This window comes from Bos mutus, chromosome X, assembly GCF_027580195.1.
Source record: "Bos mutus isolate GX-2022 chromosome X, NWIPB_WYAK_1.1, whole genome shotgun sequence".
NCBI lineage: Eukaryota > Metazoa > Chordata > Mammalia > Artiodactyla > Bovidae > Bos > Bos mutus.
In genome coordinates this window covers 59,328,030-59,350,803 of record NC_091646.1, presented here as the reverse complement: position 1 = coordinate 59,350,803, position 22,774 = coordinate 59,328,030, and the positions used below count along the sequence as shown (strand labels likewise).

General features: G+C 34.3%; 1 protein-coding gene across 1 annotated transcript in view; it reads right to left on the bottom strand.

Annotated features, from left to right (window-relative positions):
- The window catches only part of HDX (highly divergent homeobox), a 215,246-nt gene that overhangs the window by 68,585 nt on the left and 123,887 nt on the right, over positions 1-22,774 (bottom strand). Inside the window, exon 6 of the mRNA XM_005890175.3 lies at positions 5,515-5,722. Within this exon, the coding sequence (XP_005890237.1) occupies positions 5,515-5,722 (208 nt within the window). The remainder of the gene's footprint in view (positions 1-5,514; positions 5,723-22,774) is intronic.

The following is a 22,774-nucleotide window of genomic DNA, read 5'->3' as shown; positions in this document are numbered from 1 at the left end:
ATGGGGAACATGTGCACACCCGTGGTGTATTCATGTGGATGTATGGCAAAACCAATACAATATTGTAAAGTAAAAAGAAATTTAAAAAAAAGAAAAAAAAAAAAAGAAAAAAAATAAGGTCTATTCTGTCTTATATGAGAATTGCTACTCGAGCTTTCTTTGCTCCCCATTTGCATAGAATATATTTTTCCATCCTCTCACTTTCTGTCTATATGTGTCTTTAGGTCTAAAGTGGATTTCCTTGTAGACAGCACATATATGTTTCTTGTTTTTGTATACTAGCCAGTCTGTGTCTTTCAGCTGGAGCATTTAAACCATTTACATTTAAAGTAAATCTTGATATATATGTTCCTATTGCCATTTTCTTAATTGTCTGGGATTGATTTTGTAGATCTTTTTTCTTCTCTTCTATTTCTTGACTACATAAGTCCCTTTAACATTTGTTGTAAAGCTGGTTTGGTGGTACTGAATTCTCCTAACTTTTTCTTGTCAGAAAAGCTTTTTTATTTCTCCATCAGTATTGAATTAGACACTTGCTGGTACAATAATCTTGGTTGGAGATGTTCCCTTTTCAGTATTTTAAATATTTCCTGCCATTCCCTTCTGGCCTGTGGAGTTTCTGTTGAAAGATCAGCTCTTAAATGTATGGGATTTCCCTTGTATGTTACTTGTGGCTTTTCCCTTACTGCTCTTAATATTCTTTGTTTGTGTTTAGTCTTTATTAGTTTGATTAATATGTGCCTTGGCATGTTTCTCCTTGGGTTTATCCTGTATGGGACTCTTTGTGCCTCTTGGACTTGATTGGCTATTTCCTTTTCCATGTTGGGGAAATTTTCAACTATAACCTTTTCAAAAATTTTCTCATACTCTTTCTTTTTTCTTCTTCTTCTGAGACCCCTATAATTCAAATGTTTGTTTGTTTGCTATTGTCCCAGAGTTCTCTGAGACTATCCTGAGTTCTTTTCATTCTTTTACTTTATTCTGCTCTTCAGTAGTTATTTCCACAATTTTATCTTCCACCTCATTGATTTGTTCTTCTGTTTCAGATATTCTGCTATTGATTCCTTTTAGAGTATTTTTAGTTTTGATAATTGTATTGTTTGTTTCTGCATGTTTATTGTTTAATTCTTCTAGGTTTTTGTGAATTGATTCTTGCATTTTCTTCATTTTGTTTTAAAAGTTTTTGATCATCTTTACTATCATTATTCTGAATTCTTTTTCAGGTAATTTTCCTATTTCCTCTTCATTTATTATTAGATCTTCCCTGGTGGCTCAGATGGTAAAGTGTCTGCCTACAATATGGGAGATCCATGTTAGATCCCTGGGTTGGGAAGATCTCCTGGAGAAAGAAGTGGCAACCCACTCCACTATTCTTGCCTGGAGAATCCCAGGGACGGAGGAGTCTGGTAGGCTACAGTCCATGGGGTCCGAAAAGAGTTGGACACGACTGATTGACTTCACTTTCACTTTCTTTCTTCATTTATTTGGACTTCTGTGTTTCTAGCTTGTTTCTTCATTTGTGTAGTATTTCTCTGAATTTTCTTTCTTTCTTTCTTTCTTTTTAACTTATTGTGTTTGAGGTCTCCTTTTCCCAGGCTGCAAGGTTGAATTCTTTCTTCCTTTTGGTTTCTGCCCTCCTAAGGTTGGCCCAGTGGTCTGTGTACGCTTCTTATAGGGTAAGATTTTTGCTGAGTTTTTGTTTGTTTGTTTGTTTTTCCTCTGATGGGCAAGGCCGAGTGAGGTGGTAATTTTGTCTGCTGATTATTGGGTTTATATTTTTGTTTTGTTTGTTGTTTAGATGAGGTGTCCAGCACAGAGTACTACTGGTGGTTGGATGATGCTTGGTCTTTTATTCAAGTGGTTTCCTTTGTGTGGATTCTCACTATTTGATACTCCCTATGGTTAGTTCTCTTGTAGTTTAGGGTCTTGGAGTCAGTGCTTCCACTCCAAAGGCTCAGGGCTTGATCTCTTTATTAAATGATATTCTTTTCACCTGTTATATCTTACTCTTCATTGTTAATTTCTCTTTCTTCAGTATCCTGTTTCCTGAAGGAACAGATAGCAGGATATAGTCCAACAATGGTCAGAAACACTGTCTTCAATAAGGTAGGACTGGGTGCTGACAGAAGGAGACTTTAGAAAATCTGTGTCTGAGCTGGGTCTCAGGATATCTGCTTCTCAGTTCTCATAGTCTCATCCTTTCTTCAATCTTCATATTTCTTTGGTATAAATTGTATGTTAAAATTCACCTCTGCAATACTCCAATGATTGCTGTCAGACCATCAGGCTGTGAGGAAGTGTAACACCTGCTCAATTTGGAGACATGAGTCTTGGAGACATGGCCATTTAAGAAGCACTGTACTACTTAGAAGAGAAATTCTTTTTCTGGAACTCTTTTGCTAGTCACTTGATTATTCAACTTTGGAATTTCCTTCAAACGGTAGGATAGAGATAGGGCACCTATCCAGCACACAGGTAAATGCATCAGTCTGCACACATAACATCTGCTTCCTTTTGACATTTATATCCTCCAAGTGGCAGGTGGCCTAAACAAGATGACTGTTGAGCCGTTTTCCTATCTATCATCTTTGATTTTCAAAGCTACACAGACTCACTGGAAACATGCTGGACAACTCAACAAATATTGTAGGGGCATTTGGGTAATCATTTGGAAAATAAAAGTAGGTATTTTCTTCACACATCTTAAAGCAAAACAATTTCTAGGTGGGATAAATATCAAGTAAAAATAAATCCATAAGGAAACAAGAAGGATATATGGGGTATGTTTACATAATTGTAGTACAGGAAGGATTTTTTTAATCATGACGCCAAAGTCACAAACCATATAGGAAAAAAGCTGGTATATCTGACAACAGAAAAATTACAAGCAAAAGTTGTGACTGTTGAAACTCCATAAACAAACTTAGAAGGTAAAAATAAATTAGAAAATATAGTGTTACTATACTGTTCAATAGAGTTTTAAAAAATCCAATGCAAAATTCTCTCTATCATAGATGCAAAAAGAAAACCCACTATATATTATATAATTCCACTTATATGATATGCCCAGAAAAGACAAATTTATATAGTCAGAAATCAGATCAGTTTTTACCCAGGTTTTGAGGTGGGAGTGGATATTGACTGAAAATGGTCTCAAGAATTTTTTGAACTGATGAAAACATTATATAATTGGATTTTAGTTTTTTGAAGTGGTAAAAATATTCCACAATTGGATTTTAGTGATTATTCTAAAATTCAATTTTAGAAATGGCAATGATTGTACAACTGCATATAATTTACTAAAAATCATGGAGAAGGAAATGGCAACCCACTCCAGAATTCTTGCCTGGAGAATCCCATGGAGAGAGGAGCCTGGTGGGCTACAGTCCATGGGGTCACAAAGAGTTGGACATGACTGAGAGACTAAATCAAACCATTGAATTCTACTTTAGAAATGGATGAATTTTATTCTATGTAAATTAAACCTTAATAAAAGTGTTCATAAAGGTGTCAGAAGAGGACTGTTTCTGTATTTGAAATCAAACGAACAATTCTTCTTATGGACAAATGATATAATTACATATTATTATTTGAATTCTTATTTAGGGAAACACTAAGAAGCATTAACCAACCAGTCCATTCTAAAGGAGATCAGCCCTGGGTGTTCATTGGAAGGACTGATACTAAATCTGAAACTCAAATACTTTGGCCACTTCATGCGAAGAGTTGACTCATTGGAAAAGACCCTGATGCTGGGAGGGATTGGGGGCAGGAGGAGAAGGGGACGACAGAGGATGAGATGGCTGGATGGGATCACCGACTCGATGGACATAAGTTTGAGTAAACTCCAGGAGTTGGTGATGGACAGGGAGGCCTGGCGTGCTGTGATTCATGGGGTTGTAAAGAGTCAGACACGACTGAGTGACTGAATTGAACTGAACTGAAGAAGTATTATAAAGATGATCTAGCCTAACTCCCTTATTTTGTGGATAAGAAAACTAAGGCCTGATGATTTAAATAGTTTGCCTGAAGTCACATAATCAGCTAGTAGAAGATTTAAGACTAGCACCCAGGTTGCCCAGCTACTAGCCTGTTGTTTATCACATTATGCCATACTGTTTTTCGTTACAATGTTTTAACTTAAACTGACTAAAATTCCAAAAATTAAAATAATCGTGTACTATAATCTATGGATTTTTGTAATAGCAAATATTTTCTAAGCATGGGAGATCATTATTGTGGTAGATCAGTTTTACTTTTTGTGATGATGATGTGGGAGACTGCTTAGGTGGAAGCATTAAAAATCAAAAATATGAATGTTGATGACAAAAGGGTTAGAGCCATTATGAAAAACAGTATGAAAGTTCCTTAAAAAAAATTAATAATGATTTTCTTATTTAATTTAAATCCAACAATCCCTCTTCTGGGTATATATCCAAAAGAAATGAAATTAGTACCTCAAAGAGGTATCTGCATTTACATGTTCATTGCAGTATTAGTCACGGTAGCCAAGGTATGGAAGCAAGCAAGTGTCCATAGACCGATGAATGGATAAAGAAACTGTGGTATGTACATACAATGGAATATTATCCAGTCTTTTAAAAATCCTGCCATTTGCAAGTGCTTGGATGAACCTAAAGGGCATTATACTAACTGAAATAAGCCAAATACAGGAAGAAAAATACTGCATGATCTCACTTATATGTGGAATAAAAAAAAATCAAATATATAGAAGCAGAGTAGAATGGTAGGTACCAGCATGAGGACATGGGGAAAATGGGGAAATTTTGGTCAAAGGGTGGAAACTTTCAATTACATAGGATAAGTCTAGGTAACTAATATAGAGCATGATGACAAAAATTAACAATATAGTTGACCTTTGAACAACATGAGGGTTAGCGTCATGGAAGCCCTATCACAGTTAAAAATCCAAGTATAACTTTTGACTTTTCCAAAACTAAGCTACTAATAGCCTACTGTTGACTTACCAATAGCATAAACAATTGGCTAACACATATTTTGTATGGTTTATATATATTACATATATTTTATGTATTCATGACATACCTTTTTCTTTTTTAATATTTCTAGGCCACATGGTTTTGCTGCAGGTTTTTCCAAATTGTTGCAAATCTCCAAAATTTTTTCCAAAGTATTATTGAAAGTGAACCAGTGCAGTTCAAACCCATGTTGTTTAAGCATCAACTGTATGGCCTATATTGTATGCTGGAAATTTGCTTTGGGAGTAGATTTCAGGTGCTCTCATTGTGAAGAGATGGATATGTTAATTAAGCTTGACCATAGTAATCATTTCATTATGTATATTTATATCTAAACTTGTACACTTTAAATATATATGAATATTATTTTAAAATATAATGAAAATAAATAAAATATGTCTATTTAACCAAATGTTTTGATGACTTTAGATTTGAAGCACAATAAACTGAAAAGCAAGTAAAAATGCATCAAATACACAAAAGATATCATTAGGAGGTGCAGCATATAAAATACCTTGAGAGCTTCCTTCAGACAAACAGATGGATACTTCATCATTTCTGTCATTATCCTCTCCTACTTCAGGACCAGCTTCCTCTCCTGGTGTGAGTGCAGACAAAGAACCATATTCGGGCTGCTCAGAAAAATCAGCAGGGCCTCCTCTTGGAGGTGGAACTTCAATCCCCATTAAACGATATTTCCTTCTTCGATTCCCAATCCATGTCTTTATAAGAGAAATACAAGAGGAAGTTTTGTAAAAATAGACACCTTAGTAGTTTTACCATTAAAATAATGAATGGATGCTGCATAAAATATGATTGTAAAGAATAAACAGGTACTGAGAAAAATGCAGTTTTATTCCTACTCAATAAACTGAAATATAAATGTTTCTATTTAATTTTTTTTATTATCTTAATAATCAGACTTTCAAGCAACATGTAGCCCATTGCAGAATACTTTTTTGCTTTTGTTTTCTTTCTGGAGAAAATAACCCACCAAATATTTCAAAATAAACATGAATTGATTCTTTCCCAAAAGTGACCAGGCATGCAGCTCTAAATATATTTCATATCCTAATTCCAATCTTGATCTTCCTAGGTGAAAATGTGCTTTCTAGTAACTTTTTTTGGCTCCACGATGATTACCTGGGTATTTTAAGTATTATAACTTTCCATTTTATTAGATTTAGAACCAATTTCTAAAACTTGTTATATTAAAATAGGTTTGGAGTTATAGGAAGTTACAAAAATTGGTCTTCATTCAATTTTCTTCAATTTACATTTTACATAATTATAATACCATAACAGAAAATGGAAATTGATATTGTACAATATGTATTGACAATTTTATTTTCCTTTATCATACCATTCTTCTCCCCCTTTCTGCTATCTTCAACTCCTGACAACCATCAATGTATTTTCCACATCTATAATTGTGTCATCTTGAGAATGCTATATAAATAAAGTAATACAGCATGTGACTGCAAAAAAATTCAAAAAATTGGTTTTTGTCATTCAACATAATTTCATGGAGATTTATTCAATTTACATGTAATTATAGTCCATTCCCTTTTATTGCTAAGAAGTCTTCCATGATACAGCTTCTTTCCTGTTCTTTGCAGTGTTTGTTTAACCCTTCACTTGTTGGAGGACACTTGATTCCATTTTTTAGCTATTATATACAGCCATAAAGCTCCTATGAACAGTTTTGTACAGGTTTTTGTGCTGATGTAAGTTTTCATTTCTCTAGTATAAATGCCAAATAATGAAATTTCTGGGTCAATTGGTAATTATATGTTTAATTTTTAAAAGGAACTGCCAAATTGTTTCCATAAAAGTTGTACCATTTTACATTCTTACCAGCAATGATTGAGAGATTCAGTTTCTTGGTGTTCTTGCTAGGACTTGGCATTGTAAGTATTTTTTCTTTTTTTTAGCTGTTCTCATTTGTGCATATAGTAATGATCAAGTTCTTAATTTGGTTTTCCCAATGGCTAGTAGTATTGATAATGTTTTCACATACTTTTTGCCATCCACCTATCAGTGAACTTCATGTCTTTTGCCCATTTTGTGATAAAGTTGGTCTTTTAGTACTGAGTTTTGAGAGTACTTTATATATTCTAGATATGATTTTTTGTCAGACATGTGATTTTGCAAAATTTTCTTCCATTTTGTAGCAGATATGAGTTCTTTGCCAAATATGGGGCTTGCAAATATTTTCTCCTTGTCTGTAGCTTGTATTTTCATCATCTTGGTCTTTTGTAGCACAAAAGTTTTTTTTTTTTTTTAATTTTGATAAAGTTGAAGCTATTGCTTTTATTCTTTTCTGAATTGTGCTTTTAGTACCATTCCTAATAATTCTTCACCAAGCTGTATTAATATTTAATTTTTTTATAGTTTTATTTTTCACATTTAAATTCCTGGTCCATTATGAATTCATTCTTGTTTAAGGTGTTAGGCCTAAGTCTAAGGTACTTTACATTTTCCAATAGAAATGCAGTTGCTCCAGAATATTTCTTGAAAAGACTTCCTCCACTGAACTGCTTTTGCATCATCTTTGTCAAACTTAGCTAAGCTGGCCATGGTTGTGCAGGAATATTTCTGGATTCTCTATTCTGTTCCAATGATCTATATATCTATCACCCTGCTAATATAGTCTTGATTAGTGTATTTATATAATAAGTCTTGAAATTAGGTAAATGAATTTCTTCCACTTATTATTTTTTTCCAGAACTGTTTTGGCTATACTAGCATATTTCCTTTCCATATGAATTTTAGAGATATCTTGCCTACATCAACAAAAAAATCTTGCTGAAATTTTATAGGGATTATGTTAGAACTGAATAACAATTTGAGAAGACTTGACATTTTTACTATGCTGGGTCTTCCAGTATGTGCACACAGAATATCTCTCCATTTACTTAGAATTACTTTTATTCTTTTCATCAGTGTTTTGTAGTTTTCAGCATTTAAGTCTTATACATGTTTTGTTGGAGTTACATGTATTTGATGTTTTGAGTGATTGCAAAGAATGCATCTTAAATTTCAGTTTGATTGTGTTTGTTTTTAACTATACAGGCATGCAATTGATTTTTATATGATGATCTTGAATCCAGAGACTTTGGTGAATTCAGTTATTAGTTGTAGGAGTGTTTTATTTCTTTAGGACTTTCTAAACAGACAATCTTGTATCTTTTATTTACTTTTCTTGATTTATTGTACTGGTTAGAACTTCCATTACTATCATAAAGGTGGCCAGAGTGAACATCTTGTTTCTGATGTCAAGGGAAAGCTTCTATTTTTCACCATTAAAATATGATGTTAACAGTAGGTTTTGAGTGTTTGTAGAGTTATTTTGGGGAGAGATTTTTTAATGATGAATTCAATTTTCTTAATAGTAATAGGGCAACCTAAATGTCCATCAATAGATGAATGGATAAAAAAATGTGGTGTATATATATATATATATATATACACACACACACAATGTAATATTACTCAGCAATAAAAAAGAATGAAATAATGCCTGGATCTGGAGATTACCATACTGAGTGAAGTAAATTAGACAAAGACAAATGTCATATGATATCACTTAAATGTGGAATCTAAAAAAAATTACACAGATTAACTTATTCACAAAATAGAAATAGACTCATGGACACAGAAAACAAACTTATCACCAAAGGGAATAGTGGGATGGGAGGGAGAGATAAATTTATGAGTTTAGGATTAACATGCACACACTACTATATATAAAATAAATAACCAAAAAGGACCTACTATATAGCACAGGGAATTATAGTAAGTATCTTGCAATAACGTATAATGGAAAAGAATCTGAAAAAAAATATGTGTGTGTGTGTATATATATAGGTGTGTGTGTTGTGTATATGGCCTCCCTGGTGGTGCAGATGGTAAAGAAGCTTCATGCCATGCGGGAGACCTAGGCTTGATCCCTGGTTTGGGACGATCCCCTGGAGAAGGGAGTGACGATCCATCCAGTATTTTTACCTGGTGAATCCCATGGACAGAGAAGCCTGGTGGGCTACAGTCCATGGTTGCAAAGAGTCGGACATGACTGAGCAACTAACATACACACACACACACAAACACATACATACATACATATATAAAACCATATCAGTTTTCTGTACATCTGAAACTAATACAACATGGTAAATAAACTATAATTCAATTAAAAATGGTTAACAATCAATAATTGAATAGGGCTTCCATGATGGCTCAGTGGTAAAGAACCTGCCTGCCAATGCAGGAGATGCAGGTTCGATCCCTGGATCAGGAAGCTCCCCTAGAGAAGGAAATGGTAACCCACTACAGTATTCTTGTCTGAGAAATCCCATGGAAAGAAGAGCCTGGTGTTTGCAAAGAGTCGGACATGACTTAGTGACTAAACAACTAAGAAAATTATGTAGAAAATTATGTCTACCTCAACATTTTTTGAAAGCAGCAGTTTAAAACCAATTTTATACTCAAGTTTCTCATGTAATTTTCAAAAAGCTCATAACCTTTACAGTTTTGTTATGATATCCTACGAAGAATAATTGTCATGCCAATCTACAAAGTAAAAGAATTCTTAAAACCTGTGTATTTTCTTTGAGTGTAGAAAGTCACTCAATAGCATTTCATAATTTCAGGTCTAAATTTGATTGTAGTACCCTTTCTTTGTGTAGCAAGTAGAATTTCTTCTATATCACAAGGTTCACATAAATACAAAATAACCTTAGATGTAAGGTTCTACATTATTTATCAAAAGTAAGTAAAAATTATGAATAAAGTTAACTTTTACTTGGTAAGATTTTGTAAAACAAAATGCAAGGCAAAACAGAACTATTCAGTCAATCCAAGAAGATTAATTATTTATATATTTGGGTGTGCATTTTCTCTTCATATTCTAGGGACTGTAGTACCTTTGATGTATTTAGCATTCCATGCTAAATGTGAAACCTGAAACACATGGATTGCTTTGTAGGCTACCAAATGAAAACTACCTGGTAGAAAAAAAAATCATGAATATTAATTTTGCTAGCTTTGGTAACTTCTCCCATGGAAAAAGCACTAGTTTAAAGAGAGTAGTTCTGTTTCAATTTTCCTTCACGTGGTCTCAATGAGAATAAGCTATTAGACTTCAGGAAAAGTAAAGAATTTCAACTTCTTACTAAAGCTCCATTAAACTGTCATGTATTTTCTCTATTTTCTATCTTTGAATACTGATGCTTATCAAATTTTAAATGTAGAAGCTTCTTTTTCACAATAATCTTAGCCATAGATGCTTGGAAAAATGATGATATGGGCAGAAGAAGACCAATACACTTTTCTTAGGATATTTTTTGTTTCCTTTACGTCATGAAGATTTGGGAAAAGAGAAAAAGAAAACAGAAACCAGTTTTGATTTGTTTTCAACTTTTTTTTCACCCATCTTGGGAGAAATGAGTAATTATGGAATGCATAGTGATAAAGGTAAAATAATATTTCATGTGAACACCAGGATTATATGAGAATTTATTACATACTAGGACTGAAATAGTTCCTCTCTGGATATTTCTTAAAACTGGAAGGCACTGAGAAAATAATTTGGTGTACAAATATAATGTTAATGGTTTTATTACACTTTCAATGAATCATAGAAGATAGAAGTAATCTTAAAAGACAACTAGTCTAACTTTCCATTTAATGTAAAAGTTCCTTCTTTAGCATTGTAGGTGAATGGCTAGTTAGTTTTTGCATGAAAATTTCAGGAATATGAAGCATATTACTTTGCAAGATTTTCCCAGTCCATTTTTTTTTTCCAAAATGTTCTTCCTTAGACTGTATCTCTTGTCTTATTAATCTAAGCCTTGGTTCCATTTTTTCACTCTGGAACCACCTTATCTGAAATAGTGTTTTCTGCATTTCAACTATCAATTATGTAAAGAAGATTTATTCCTTTGGGGGGAGGGGCATGCTGTGTGCCTTGCAGGATCTCAGTTCCCCAAGCAGAGATTGAACCTGGGCCATATCAATGAAATCACCAAATTCTAACCACTAGGCCATCGAGGAATTTGAGTATTTATTTCTTTGTTTCATAGGGTTTCGAAATATAGAGTTTTTCAACCATTTTATGTGACTCAAGGTTAAGTTATTTTATCATTCTAAGCCTCAAATTCCTTATCTGAAGAATCTATAAATTGATGTAACTGGTTTCCAAATCTATAGTCTCCTGGATAATATTTACCCCTCCACAGTTGCTCATAAGTTTATATAATAACTATATCTTTTCAATCAGAACTCCCCCTGTATTAACAGGACAAATATAATGACTATTAAAAATGAGAACTCTCAGGCCCTATAAGCTTCTAAGTACATTTTTATTAAAAATAGAAAAATAATATTCCAAACTGCTGTTAGTTTAAATGCATTTCATTATATACCTGTTTTCTGTGTACTATGCAGAGAGGGCATACCTTTCTGTTAAATATGCATTTTTCCAAGGAAACCCTACATTTGACCCAACAATTCATCTCTGGGTACATATCAAAAAAATAAAATTAAATTAAAAACATTATACAAAAAACCTCGAATAGCCAAAGCTATCTTGAGAAAGAAGAATGGAACTGGAGGAATCAATCTGCCTGACTTCAGGCTCTACTACAAAGCCACAGTCATCAAGACAGTATGGTACTGGCACAAAGACAGAAATATAGATCAATGGAACAAAATAGAAAGCCCAGAGATAAATCCATGCACCTATGGACCCCTTAATTTTGACAGAGGAAGCAAGAATATACAATGGAGAAAAGACAATCTCTTTAACAAGTGGTTCTGGGAAAACTGGTCAACCACTTGTAAAAGAATGAAACTAGAACACTTTCTAGCACCATACACAAGAAAAAACTCAAAATGGATTAAAGATCTAAACGTAAGACCAGAAACTATAAAACTCCTAGAGGAGAACATAGGCAAAACACTCTCCGACATACATCACAGCAGGATCCTTTATGACCCACCTTCCAGAATATTGGAAATAAAAGCAAAAATAAACAAATGGGACCAAATTAAAATTAAAAGCATCTGCACAACAAAGGAAAATATAAGCAAGGTGAAAAGACAGCCTTCAGAATGGGAGAAAATAATAGCAAATGAGGCAACTGATAAACAACTAATCTCAAAAACATACAAGCAACTCCTGCAGCTCAATTCCAGAAAAAAAAATGACCCAATCAAAAAATGGGCCAAAGAACTAAATAGACATTTCTCCAAAGAAGACATACAGATGGCTAACAAACACATGAAAAGATGCTCAACATCACTCATTATCAGAGAAATGCAAATCAAAACCACAATGAGGTACCATTTCATGCCAGTCAGAATGGCTGCGATCCAAGAATCTACAAGTAGTAAACGCTGGAGAGGGTGTGGAGAAAAGGGAACCTTCTTTCACTGTTGGTGGGAATGCAAACTAGTACAGCCACTATGGAGAACAGGGTGGAGATTCCTTAAAAAACTGGAAATAGAACTGCCATATGACCCAGCAATACCACTGCTGGGCATACACACCGAGGAAACCAGAATTGAAAGAGACACGTGTACCCCAATGTTCATCGCAGCACTGTTTATAATAGCCAGGACATGGAAGCAACCTAGATGTCCATCAGCAGATGAATGGATAAGAAAGCAGTGGTACATATACACAATGGAGTATTACTCAGCCATTAAAAAGAATATATTTGAATCAGTTCTAATGATGTGGATGAAACTGAAGCCTATTATACAGAGTGAAGTAAGCCAGAAAGAAAAACACCAATACAGTATACTAAAGCATATATATGGAATTTAGAAAGATGGTAACAATAACCCTGTATGCTACTGCTAAGTCGCTTCAGTCGTGTCTGACTCTGTGCGACCCCATAGACAGCAGCCCACCAGGCTCCACCGTCCCTGAGACTCTTCAGGCCAGAACACTGGAGTGGGTTGCCATTTCCTTCTCCAATGCATGAAAGTGAAAAGTGAGAGTTAAGTCGTTCAGTCATGTCTGACTCTTCACGACCCCATGGACTGTAGCCCACCAGGCTCCTCCATCCATGGGATTTTCCAGGCAAGAGTACTGGAGTGGGGTACCATTGCCTTCTCCGATAACCCTGTATATGAGACAGCAAAAGAGACACTGATGTATAGAACAGTCTTTTGGACTCTGTGGGAGAGGGAGAGGGTGGGATGATTTGGGAGAATGGCACTGAAACATATATAATATCATATAGGAAACGAGTTGCCATTCCAGGTTTGATGCACGACACTGGATGCTTGGGGCTGGTGTACTGGGACTACCCAGAGGGATGGTACAGGGAAGGAGGAGGGAGAAGGGTTCAGGATGAGGAACATGTGTATACCTGTGGCGGATTCATGTTGATATATGGCAAAACCAATACAATATTGTAAAGTTAAAAAATAAAATAAAAAATAAGATACATGCACTCCAATGTTCATAGCAGCATTATTTACAATTGCCAAGATATGGAAGCAACCTGTGTCCATCAGCAGATGAATGGATAAAAAAGTTGTGTCATGTGTACACAAACACACACACAGTAGACTACTACTCAGCCATATAAAAAGAACAAAAATCTTTTCATTTGTAGCAACATGGATTTGTAGGGCTTTATGTTAAGTGAAGTAAGTCAGACCAAGAACGACAAATATGCATGATATCACTTACGTGGAACCTAAGAATACAACAAATTAGTGAATATAACATAAAAGAAGCAGTCTCACATATATAAAGAACAAACTAGTGAGTACCAGTGGAGGGGAGGGTAAGGGCAATATAGAGATGGGGCAGTGGGAAGTACAAATTATTGGGTGTAAAATAGACTATAAGGATGTATTGTACATAGGGAATATAGCCAATGTTTTGTAATAACTGTCAATGAAGTATAACCCTTAAAATTGTATTAAAAATTCATTCTTTCATTCCACAAATATTATTGAACATCAGGGGTGTATAAGCACTGTGTTAGAGCTAGAGATACAGTAGTAAACAAGTAGGCCTCATATATGCCCTTTGTTGGACTTAGATGTACAATTTGGTAGATGTATAGACAATAAATAAATAGACAAGAAAAATACAAATCACAAAATTTGACCAAGTATTATGGAGGGAAAGAATCAACTAGAATATTTTGCCACAGAGTGTAGTAAAGTGAAATCCTTTCCAAAGTCATATGTCATAAGAATTATTAGGGGAAAGGAAACATTCAGATCCTAGGACCCTTCCCTGCAATCATGATCTGGGATGGGATGATCAGCATTTTTAAGAAGTATGCAAAGTAATTCTTATGGTAAAACATACACTGGTGAAATGGTAATGTTGGATTGGTAATAAGGAAACCTGGCATCTAATAAACCAATTGGCTGTGTGTCCGTCAACAAGCCATACCCCTATCTAACCACACTTTTCTTATATAAAATAAGAGCATGAAATTGAATCTCAAGATGCCCACCAGCTTTAATTCAATGTCCATGGTATGTGGTATACTATATATGGTATATAATCAACCATGGGCAATTTGTTTTATATATACATTAGTGGCAGAGGGTCATATATTTAATGAAAAAAAAAAGGTAAAAACAGTATAAGTGAAAAGTAGTCTTCTATTTAAAGATGTCAAATCTAGTCATGGTCTTTGGAAAATAAATATAATCAAAAATTTAAAAACATACATCTATTTTCCATGAAATTTACTTCTTTCAAAATGCATTTAAAACATTGAAACGTACTGTTAATGCAAATATTTGACACACAAGAGTTAGTTTTGACATGTGTCCATATAACCCTAACATAGACAGAAAGGCAAGGCACTAAACTAAATTTCAGAGAGATAGGGCAGGGAACTAAATTTATGAAAGACATATGGTGCTTTACACTTATTATCCACATATATTATTACTATCTCAAAACAACCCTTAATTATATTATGTCCATTTACTGTGAACTGAAGCACAGAGACATTAAAAATTTGATCATGTTAATTTGCAAATTCCTAAGGGGAGCTGTGTTTTTCCCATGGCATCTAGAAGAGTTTGAGAATATAATAAGTGGTTTACCTTTGGTGAGTGAGTAAGTCAATAAATAATCGACACTAACTTGGGAAACATTCCAAATTAAAGAAATATATGCACATAGTAACATTCAATGAAGTTAAAAGGAAAATACGCCAAGTTTGCTTCCAAGAATTTTTAGAATTATAAGCTATTACAAGAAAACATGAATCCAAAATTTCCACATTATTCCACAAGTAATGGTTGACTAGACATCCTGAGGCAAAGTTTATTTTTTTGATAAATAATTAGAAGGTCTATTAGACTTAAAAACATCTACATAGTTTCTCCCAATATCTCAGGAATATATTTATCTGGCAAACATATTCTTGTCTGCAGTTTATCTACCTAATAATAAAAAAAGAGATCTCTTAAAACACATCATCTTTTCAAATTTTTTTTCTTACATTAGCATGCTGCATTTTTAAAAATCCCTAAAGATAAAAGGATAGTAAGCAGTTCACTGTCTTTCTTATAATAGAAGTTTTTATTAATTAATTTATTTTTTAATTGAAGGATAATTGCTTTACAGAACTTTGTAATTTTCTGTCAAACATCAACATGAATCAGTCATAGGTGTACGTATGTCCCCTCCCTCTTGATATAAGTTTTAACTAGCCACAGACAAGAAGAAAATTGTAATACTTCTTCCTTTTTCTGTATGTTAGGGTTTTCTATAGGGATAAAGGTTTCTGCACAGTCAATGGCTTTGGCCATTTTTAACATCAATTATGCCTAAAACTATTTTATATCAAATAAAATCCTAGCTAGGAATCCTGTGGTTATCCTTCATTTCAGGAGAGTATGTTTTCAGTAATATTCTGTCTCTGTGTCTCCTCTCCTGGAGTATGGGGTCTCAAGGAACTAGTCTGACAATCCAAGGAGTCTGAAAGGTGCTGTCATGGTTTATGGAGTTTATTAGTATCAGTGACAGATTGAATAAGAACAAAATATAAAAAAAAACTCAGTGGAAAATTTGGAAGATAAATTTGAAGATATCTTATTGAAAGTGTAACAAAAGAATGAACAGATTGAAAATGGAAATCTCAGGGTAACTGTTGTCTTCCAGGTGCAGAGTAATCAATTCAAGTTGGAGCATATCAGAAGATTCTAGGAAAATTTTCTTTAAGATGATAAAATTGTTGCACTACCAAATGTGTATGAATATACTGAAAGGAGACATGTACGAGTGGGGAAGGGTATCAGGATAAATTAGTAGTCAGTACCTAGAAAATTAAGCAAGCAAATATACAAAAACCAAAAAATAAGTAAATATTAGATTTCAAAGAAACAAAATAATACTATTCAGAAAAGGACAAAAAAGATATTATACTACATAAGATAAATGGTAAAGCATTTACATAGTCATAACAATGTTAACACTGAATATCAAACTAACCAAAATTATGAAATAATTATACTGTGAGAGTAAGAAGAGAAGAAATATGGATTTAGGTGAAAAGGATCAATGACAAGATCTTGAAAGAGTTAGAATACCTTGCATTTCATAGTAAAATATCAATCAGCAATGCCTAACACTGAAAAAATCAAGAAGCAGTGATATAAACAGAAGAAACTGCTAGGTGTTCTCCAATATACTTATCCCTCATCCAATATAATAGAAAGTTTAGCTGGGCACATGGATCTCCATAATATAACTACATTTGCTGTTTTCCTTGCAGTTAGATATGACTGAGCGACTTCACTTTCACTTTTCACTTTCATGCATTGGAGAAGGAAATAGCTACCCACTCCAGTGTTCTTGCCTGGAGAATCCCAGGGACGGTGGAGCTTGGGGGGCTGCCGTCTGTGGTTTCGCACACAGTCGGACAGGACTGAAGCAACTTAGCAGCAGCAGCAGCAGCAGATATGACCATGTGACTCATCTTTAGCCAATGGGATTTAAGTGAACATGTCTTGTAGCAGTTTCTGGGAATCCCTTTTAAAAGATAGCTGGTACACACTTTTGTCCCTTCTTTCTCCTCCTCTCTGTCATGCTACCTGGACCATAAATGTCATGATTTTGGACCCTGAGGACAAGAGCTACATCATAGGGATGGCAGAATGGAAGATGAAAGGCATGAGAATCTCTGAGGACTTCACAGGGCAGAACTGCCATGCCAGCTCTAGATTTGTACATGGACTTGAAATATATTGTTTAAAATATTATTTTAATAATAGTTTTAAAATAAATGTCCATTTATTTTGAGTCTTTTTGCTATTCACAGCAAAACCTAATTCTAATTAATATAGAATTATTCACAGATAGAGGTAAATACCAAAGGAATCATCTAAAGGGTGGAAATAATTGATTCTGGCTACCACAAAATTGTAGGAGGGGAGAAGTAAAGCATGTTGGTTTTGTAGCAAGTTCTACAGAACTTAACTCCTTGAGCTATGTGTGTATATAATTTTGATTAAAAACAACAATGACAACAAAAACACATTCTCTGTATTTCCATAATTGTGGCATTCGCTTAGGCACCACATACCATGGTCCCATTCCAATTCCTCTTCAGGTATCTATATTCTTTTGTTATCTCTTTTGCTAGACTTCAGGCTCCTTAGAAATAGGATGTGTCTGTGTTGGAGAAGACTCTTGAGAGTCCCTTGGACTGCAAGGAGATCCAACCAGTCCATCCTAAACGAAATCAATCCTGAATATTCATTGGAAGGACTGATGTTGAAGCTGAAACTCCAATACTTTGGCCACCTGATGAGAAGAGCTGACTCATTTGAGAAGACCCTGATGCTGGGAGAGATTGGGGGCAGGAGGAGAAGGGGACGACTGAGGATGAGATGGTTGGATGGCATCACTGACTCAATGGATGTGAGTCTGGGTGAACTCCGGGAGTTGGTGATGGACAGGGAGGCCTGGCGTGCTGCGATTCATGGGGTCGCAAAGAGTCGGATGTGACTGAGCGACTGAACTGAACTGAACTGAACTGAACTGTATTTCTATTTCCCAGTTCATATGTATAACACATAGCATTCTCCGTCTATGAAATCTCAAAGAGTCGGACACAACTTAATGATTAAACAGCAGCAGCATGCTCAGTAAATACAGGATTTAATTTGACTTCTCATTTTCCTCAAAAAAATTCTGTTCCTTTACCAGTAAAAAATAAATAAATAAATAAAAAGCAAAGGTCTGGGCATGACAGTATTTATTTTGAGAATATTATTTAGTTTTAGAAATATGCTCTGATTTTCCCCTATATTTCTCCCTCTTTATTCATGTATATATGTATGAGGAAATATTTTCTCCTCTGGAAGAGTTCTGTATTTTGTTTTTTCTTCTTTAATAGTAGTTACCTCTTGATTTTCTGGAATGATCCTTCAGTGTGAGCTGAAGACTACGTTTACTTGCTCACAAGAGCCATCTGTTAGCATCTCTTCTGAAATTTGCATTAAATGAGCCATGGAATCAGCCATGGCAGGAATCTTTATATCATAGAAATCAACAAATGATACAAATCAGAGTTCTTTTCCTTAAAAAATTGTTGTTAAATACTTACCAGCACAGTACTGTCATTACCTAAATCTTACACAAATATTAATATCTTTCAAATGGAATGTAAGCTACAGTTTCCATGACTGATCACTATAATTTTCAATCTATCATTCATTATATAGTACGTGAAATGCACAGTAGTGTCCCGCTCTCTGAGTGAGTGTCTGAAACCAGGGATAGTATTTAACTCTATATATACTATGTTTTTTCTATACACACACCTGTGATAAAGTTTAATTTATAAATTAGGTGCAGTAGGAGAAAATCTGAATCGCCAGCATCATTACCCTTAAGCTTTGGAGCAATTATTAAGTAAAATAAGGGTTACTTGAACACAAGCACCATGATACCATGACAGTTAATCTGATAACCAAGAGGATTACTAAGTGATTAATGTGTGGGTAGAATATACAGCATGAATACACCAGAGAAAGGAAAGATTCACATCCTAGGTGGGATGGAGCAGGACAGCACAAGCTCTATCATCCGGCTCCAAACAGAACACAATGTAAAACTTATGAATTGACATAAGAATTAGTAGTTTATTTAACTTGAACAGATGTAATATTGAAACTGATAAACTACTTTTGCTTCAAATTTAAATTGTTTTTTCTTGAAACAGATTAATCAATGTTGTCAATGTAGATTAAACACTAAAAGAAATACCTTTTAATTTTTTTACTTGATGCACTTATTGGAAACATTTTAAGTATGTCTGGAACAACTTAGTTATGTAAATCTACAGTCAAACAGTAACCATAGGGGGATTGGTTCCAGGACCATCAGGGATATGAAAATCCATGGATAGTCAAGTCCCATAGTTGGCCTTCCACAGCCAGAGATTCTGCATCTCCATGTAAAAGTTTTTGAGTGGACATAGTTTACATTTCTTCTGAGTATTACCTAAGAGTGGAATTTCTGTCATATATCTCTGTGTAAACAGTTTTGAGGACCATTTTCCAAAGTGGCTAAGACATTTTACATTTTCACCAGAGGTGTATAATGGCTCAAATTTCTCCACATGCTGGTATACACATGTTATTATTTGTTTTTATTATTATTATTATAGCCATCATAGTGGGTGTTAAGAGGTATCTATCTCATTGTGGTTTTGATTTCCATAATGACAACTGATGTTGAGCATGTTTTTATGTATTTATTGGTCATTTGTAAATCTTTGGATAGATGTCTGTTATAATCCATTGCCCATTTTAATTGCATTATTTGCCTTTTTATTATTGAGATGTAAGAGTTCTTTACATATTTTGGATATGATTCTTTATCAGATATATGATCTACACATATTTCCTCCCATTCTGTGGGTTTTTTCACTTTATTGGTAGCATTGTTTAAAGCACCTCATACAATTTGTAATTAATTTTTTTTTTTATATATAGCTTTTATTATGTTGAGGTATGTTCCTTCTATTCCTGCTTTCTGGAGAGTTTTTATCATAAATGGATGTTGAATTTTGTCAAAGGCTATCTCTGCATCTATTGAGATAATCATATGGTTTTTATTTTTCATTTTGTTAATGTGGTGTATTACATTGATTGATTTGCGGATATTGAAGAATCCTTGCATCCTTGGGATAAAGCCCACTTGGTCATGGTGTATGATCTTTTTAATGTGTTGTTGGATTCTGATTGCTAGAATTTTGTTAAGGATTTTTGCATCTATGTTCATCAGTGATATTGGCCTGTAGTTTTCTTTTTATGTGGGATCTTTGTCAGGTTTTGGTATTAGGGTGATGGTGCCCTCATAGAATGAGTTTGGAAGTTTACCTTCCTCTGCAATTTTTTGGACGAGTTTGAGCAGGATAGGTGTTAGCTGTTCTCTAAATTTTTTGGTAGAATTCAGCTGTGAAGCCGTCTGGACCTGGGCTTTTGTTTGCTGGAAGATTCTTGATTACAGTTTCAATTTCCGTGCTTGTGATGGGTCTGTTAAGATTTTCTATTTCTTCCTGGTCCAGTTTTGGGAAGTTGTACTTTTCTAAGAATTTGTCCATTTCTTCCAAGTTGTCCATTTTATTGGCATATAATTGTTGATAGTAGTCTCTTATGATCCTTTGTATTTCTGTGTTGTCTGTTGTGATCTCTCCATTTTCATTTCTAATTTTATTGATTTGATTTTTCTCCCTTTGTTTCTTGATGAGTCTGGCTAATGGTTTGTCAATTTTATTTATCCTGTCAAAGAACCAGATTTTGGTTTTGTTGATTTTTGCTATGGTCTCTTGTTTCTTTTGCATTTATTTCTGCTCTAATTTTTAAGATTTCTTTCCTTCTACTAACCCTGGGATTCTTCATTTCTTCCTTTTCTAGTTGCTTTAGGTGTAGAGTTAGGTTATTTATTTGACTTTTTTCTTGTTTCTTGAGGTGTGCCTGTATTGCTATGAACTTTCCCCTTAGGACTGCTTTTACCGTGTCCCACAGGTTTTGGGTTGTTGTGTTTTCATTTTCATTCGTTTCTATGCAAATTTTGATTTCTTTTTTGATTTCTTCTGTGATTTGTTGGTTATTCAGCAACGTGTTGTTCAGCCTCCATATGTTGGAATTTTTAATAGTTTTTCTCCTGTAATTGAGATCTAATCTTACTGCATTGTGGTCAGAAAAGATGCTTGGAATGATTTCTATTTTTTTGAATTTACCAAGACTAGCTTTATGGCCCAGGATGTGATCTATTCTGGAGAAGGTTCCATGTGCGCTTGAGAAAAAGGTGAAATTCATTGTTTTGGGATGAAATGTCCTATAGGTATCAATTAGGTCTAACTGGTCTATTGTATCATTTAAAGTTTGTGTTTCCTTGTTAATTTTCTGTTTAGTTGATCTATCCATAGGTGTGAGTGGGGTATTAAAGTCTCCCACTATTATTGTGTTATTGTTAATTTCTCCTTTCATACTTGTTAGCATTTGTCTTACATACTGCGGTGCTCCCATGTTGGGTGCATATATATTTATAATTGTTATATCTTCTTCTTGGATTGATCCTTTGATCATTATGTAGTGACCTTCTTTGTCTCTTTTCACAGCCTGTTTTAAAGTCTAATTTATCTGATACGAGTATTGTGACTCCTGCTTTCTTTTGGTCCCTATTTGCATGGAAAATCTTTTTCCAGCCCTTCACTTTCAGTCTGTATGTGTCCCCTGTTTTGAGGTGGGTCTCTTGTAGACAACATATGTAGGGGTCTTGTTTTTGTATCCATTCAGCCAGTCTTTGTCTTTTGATTGGGGCATTCAACCCATTTACATTTAAGGTAATTACTGATAAGTATGATCCCGTTTCCATTTACTTTATTGTTTTGGGTTCGAGTTTATACACCATTTTTGTGTTTCCTGTCTAGAGAATATCCTTTAGTATTTGTTGGAGAGCTGGTTTGGTGGTGCAGAATTCTCTCAGCTTTTGCTTGTCTGAAAAGCTTTTGATTTCTCATTCATACTTGAATGAGATCCTTGCTGGGTACAATAATCTGGGCTGTAGGTTATTTTCTTTCATCATTTTAAGTATGTCTTGCCATTCCCTCCTGGCTTGAAGAGTTTCTATTGAAAGATCAGCTGTTATCCTTATGGGAATTCCCTTGTATGTTATTTGTTGTTTTTCCCTTGCTGCTTTTAATATTTGTTCTTTGTGTTTGATCTTTGTTAATTTGATTAATATGTGTCTTGGGGTGTTTCTCCTTGGGTTTATCCTGTTTGGGACTCTCTGGGTTTCTTGGACTTGCGTGATTATTTCCTTCCCCATTTTAGGGAAGTTTTCAACTATTATCTCCTCAAGTATTTTCTCATGGTCTTTCTTTTTGTCTTCTTCTTCTGGAACCCCTATGATTCGAATGTTGTAGTGTTTAATATTGTCCTGGAGGTCTCTGGGATTGTCCTCATTTCTTTTAATTCGTTTTTGTTTTATCCTCTCTGATTCATTTATTTCTACCATTCTATCTTCTAATTCACTAATCCTATCTTCTACCTCTGTTATTCTACTATTTGTTGCCTCCAGAGTGTTTTTAATTTCATTTATTGCATTATTCATTATATATTGACTCTTTTTTATTTCTTCTAGGTCCTTGTTAAACCTTTCTTGCATCTTCTCAATCCTTGTCTCCAGGCTATTTATCTGTGATTCCATTTTAATTTCACGATTTTGGATCAATTTCACTATCATTATTTGGAATTCTTTA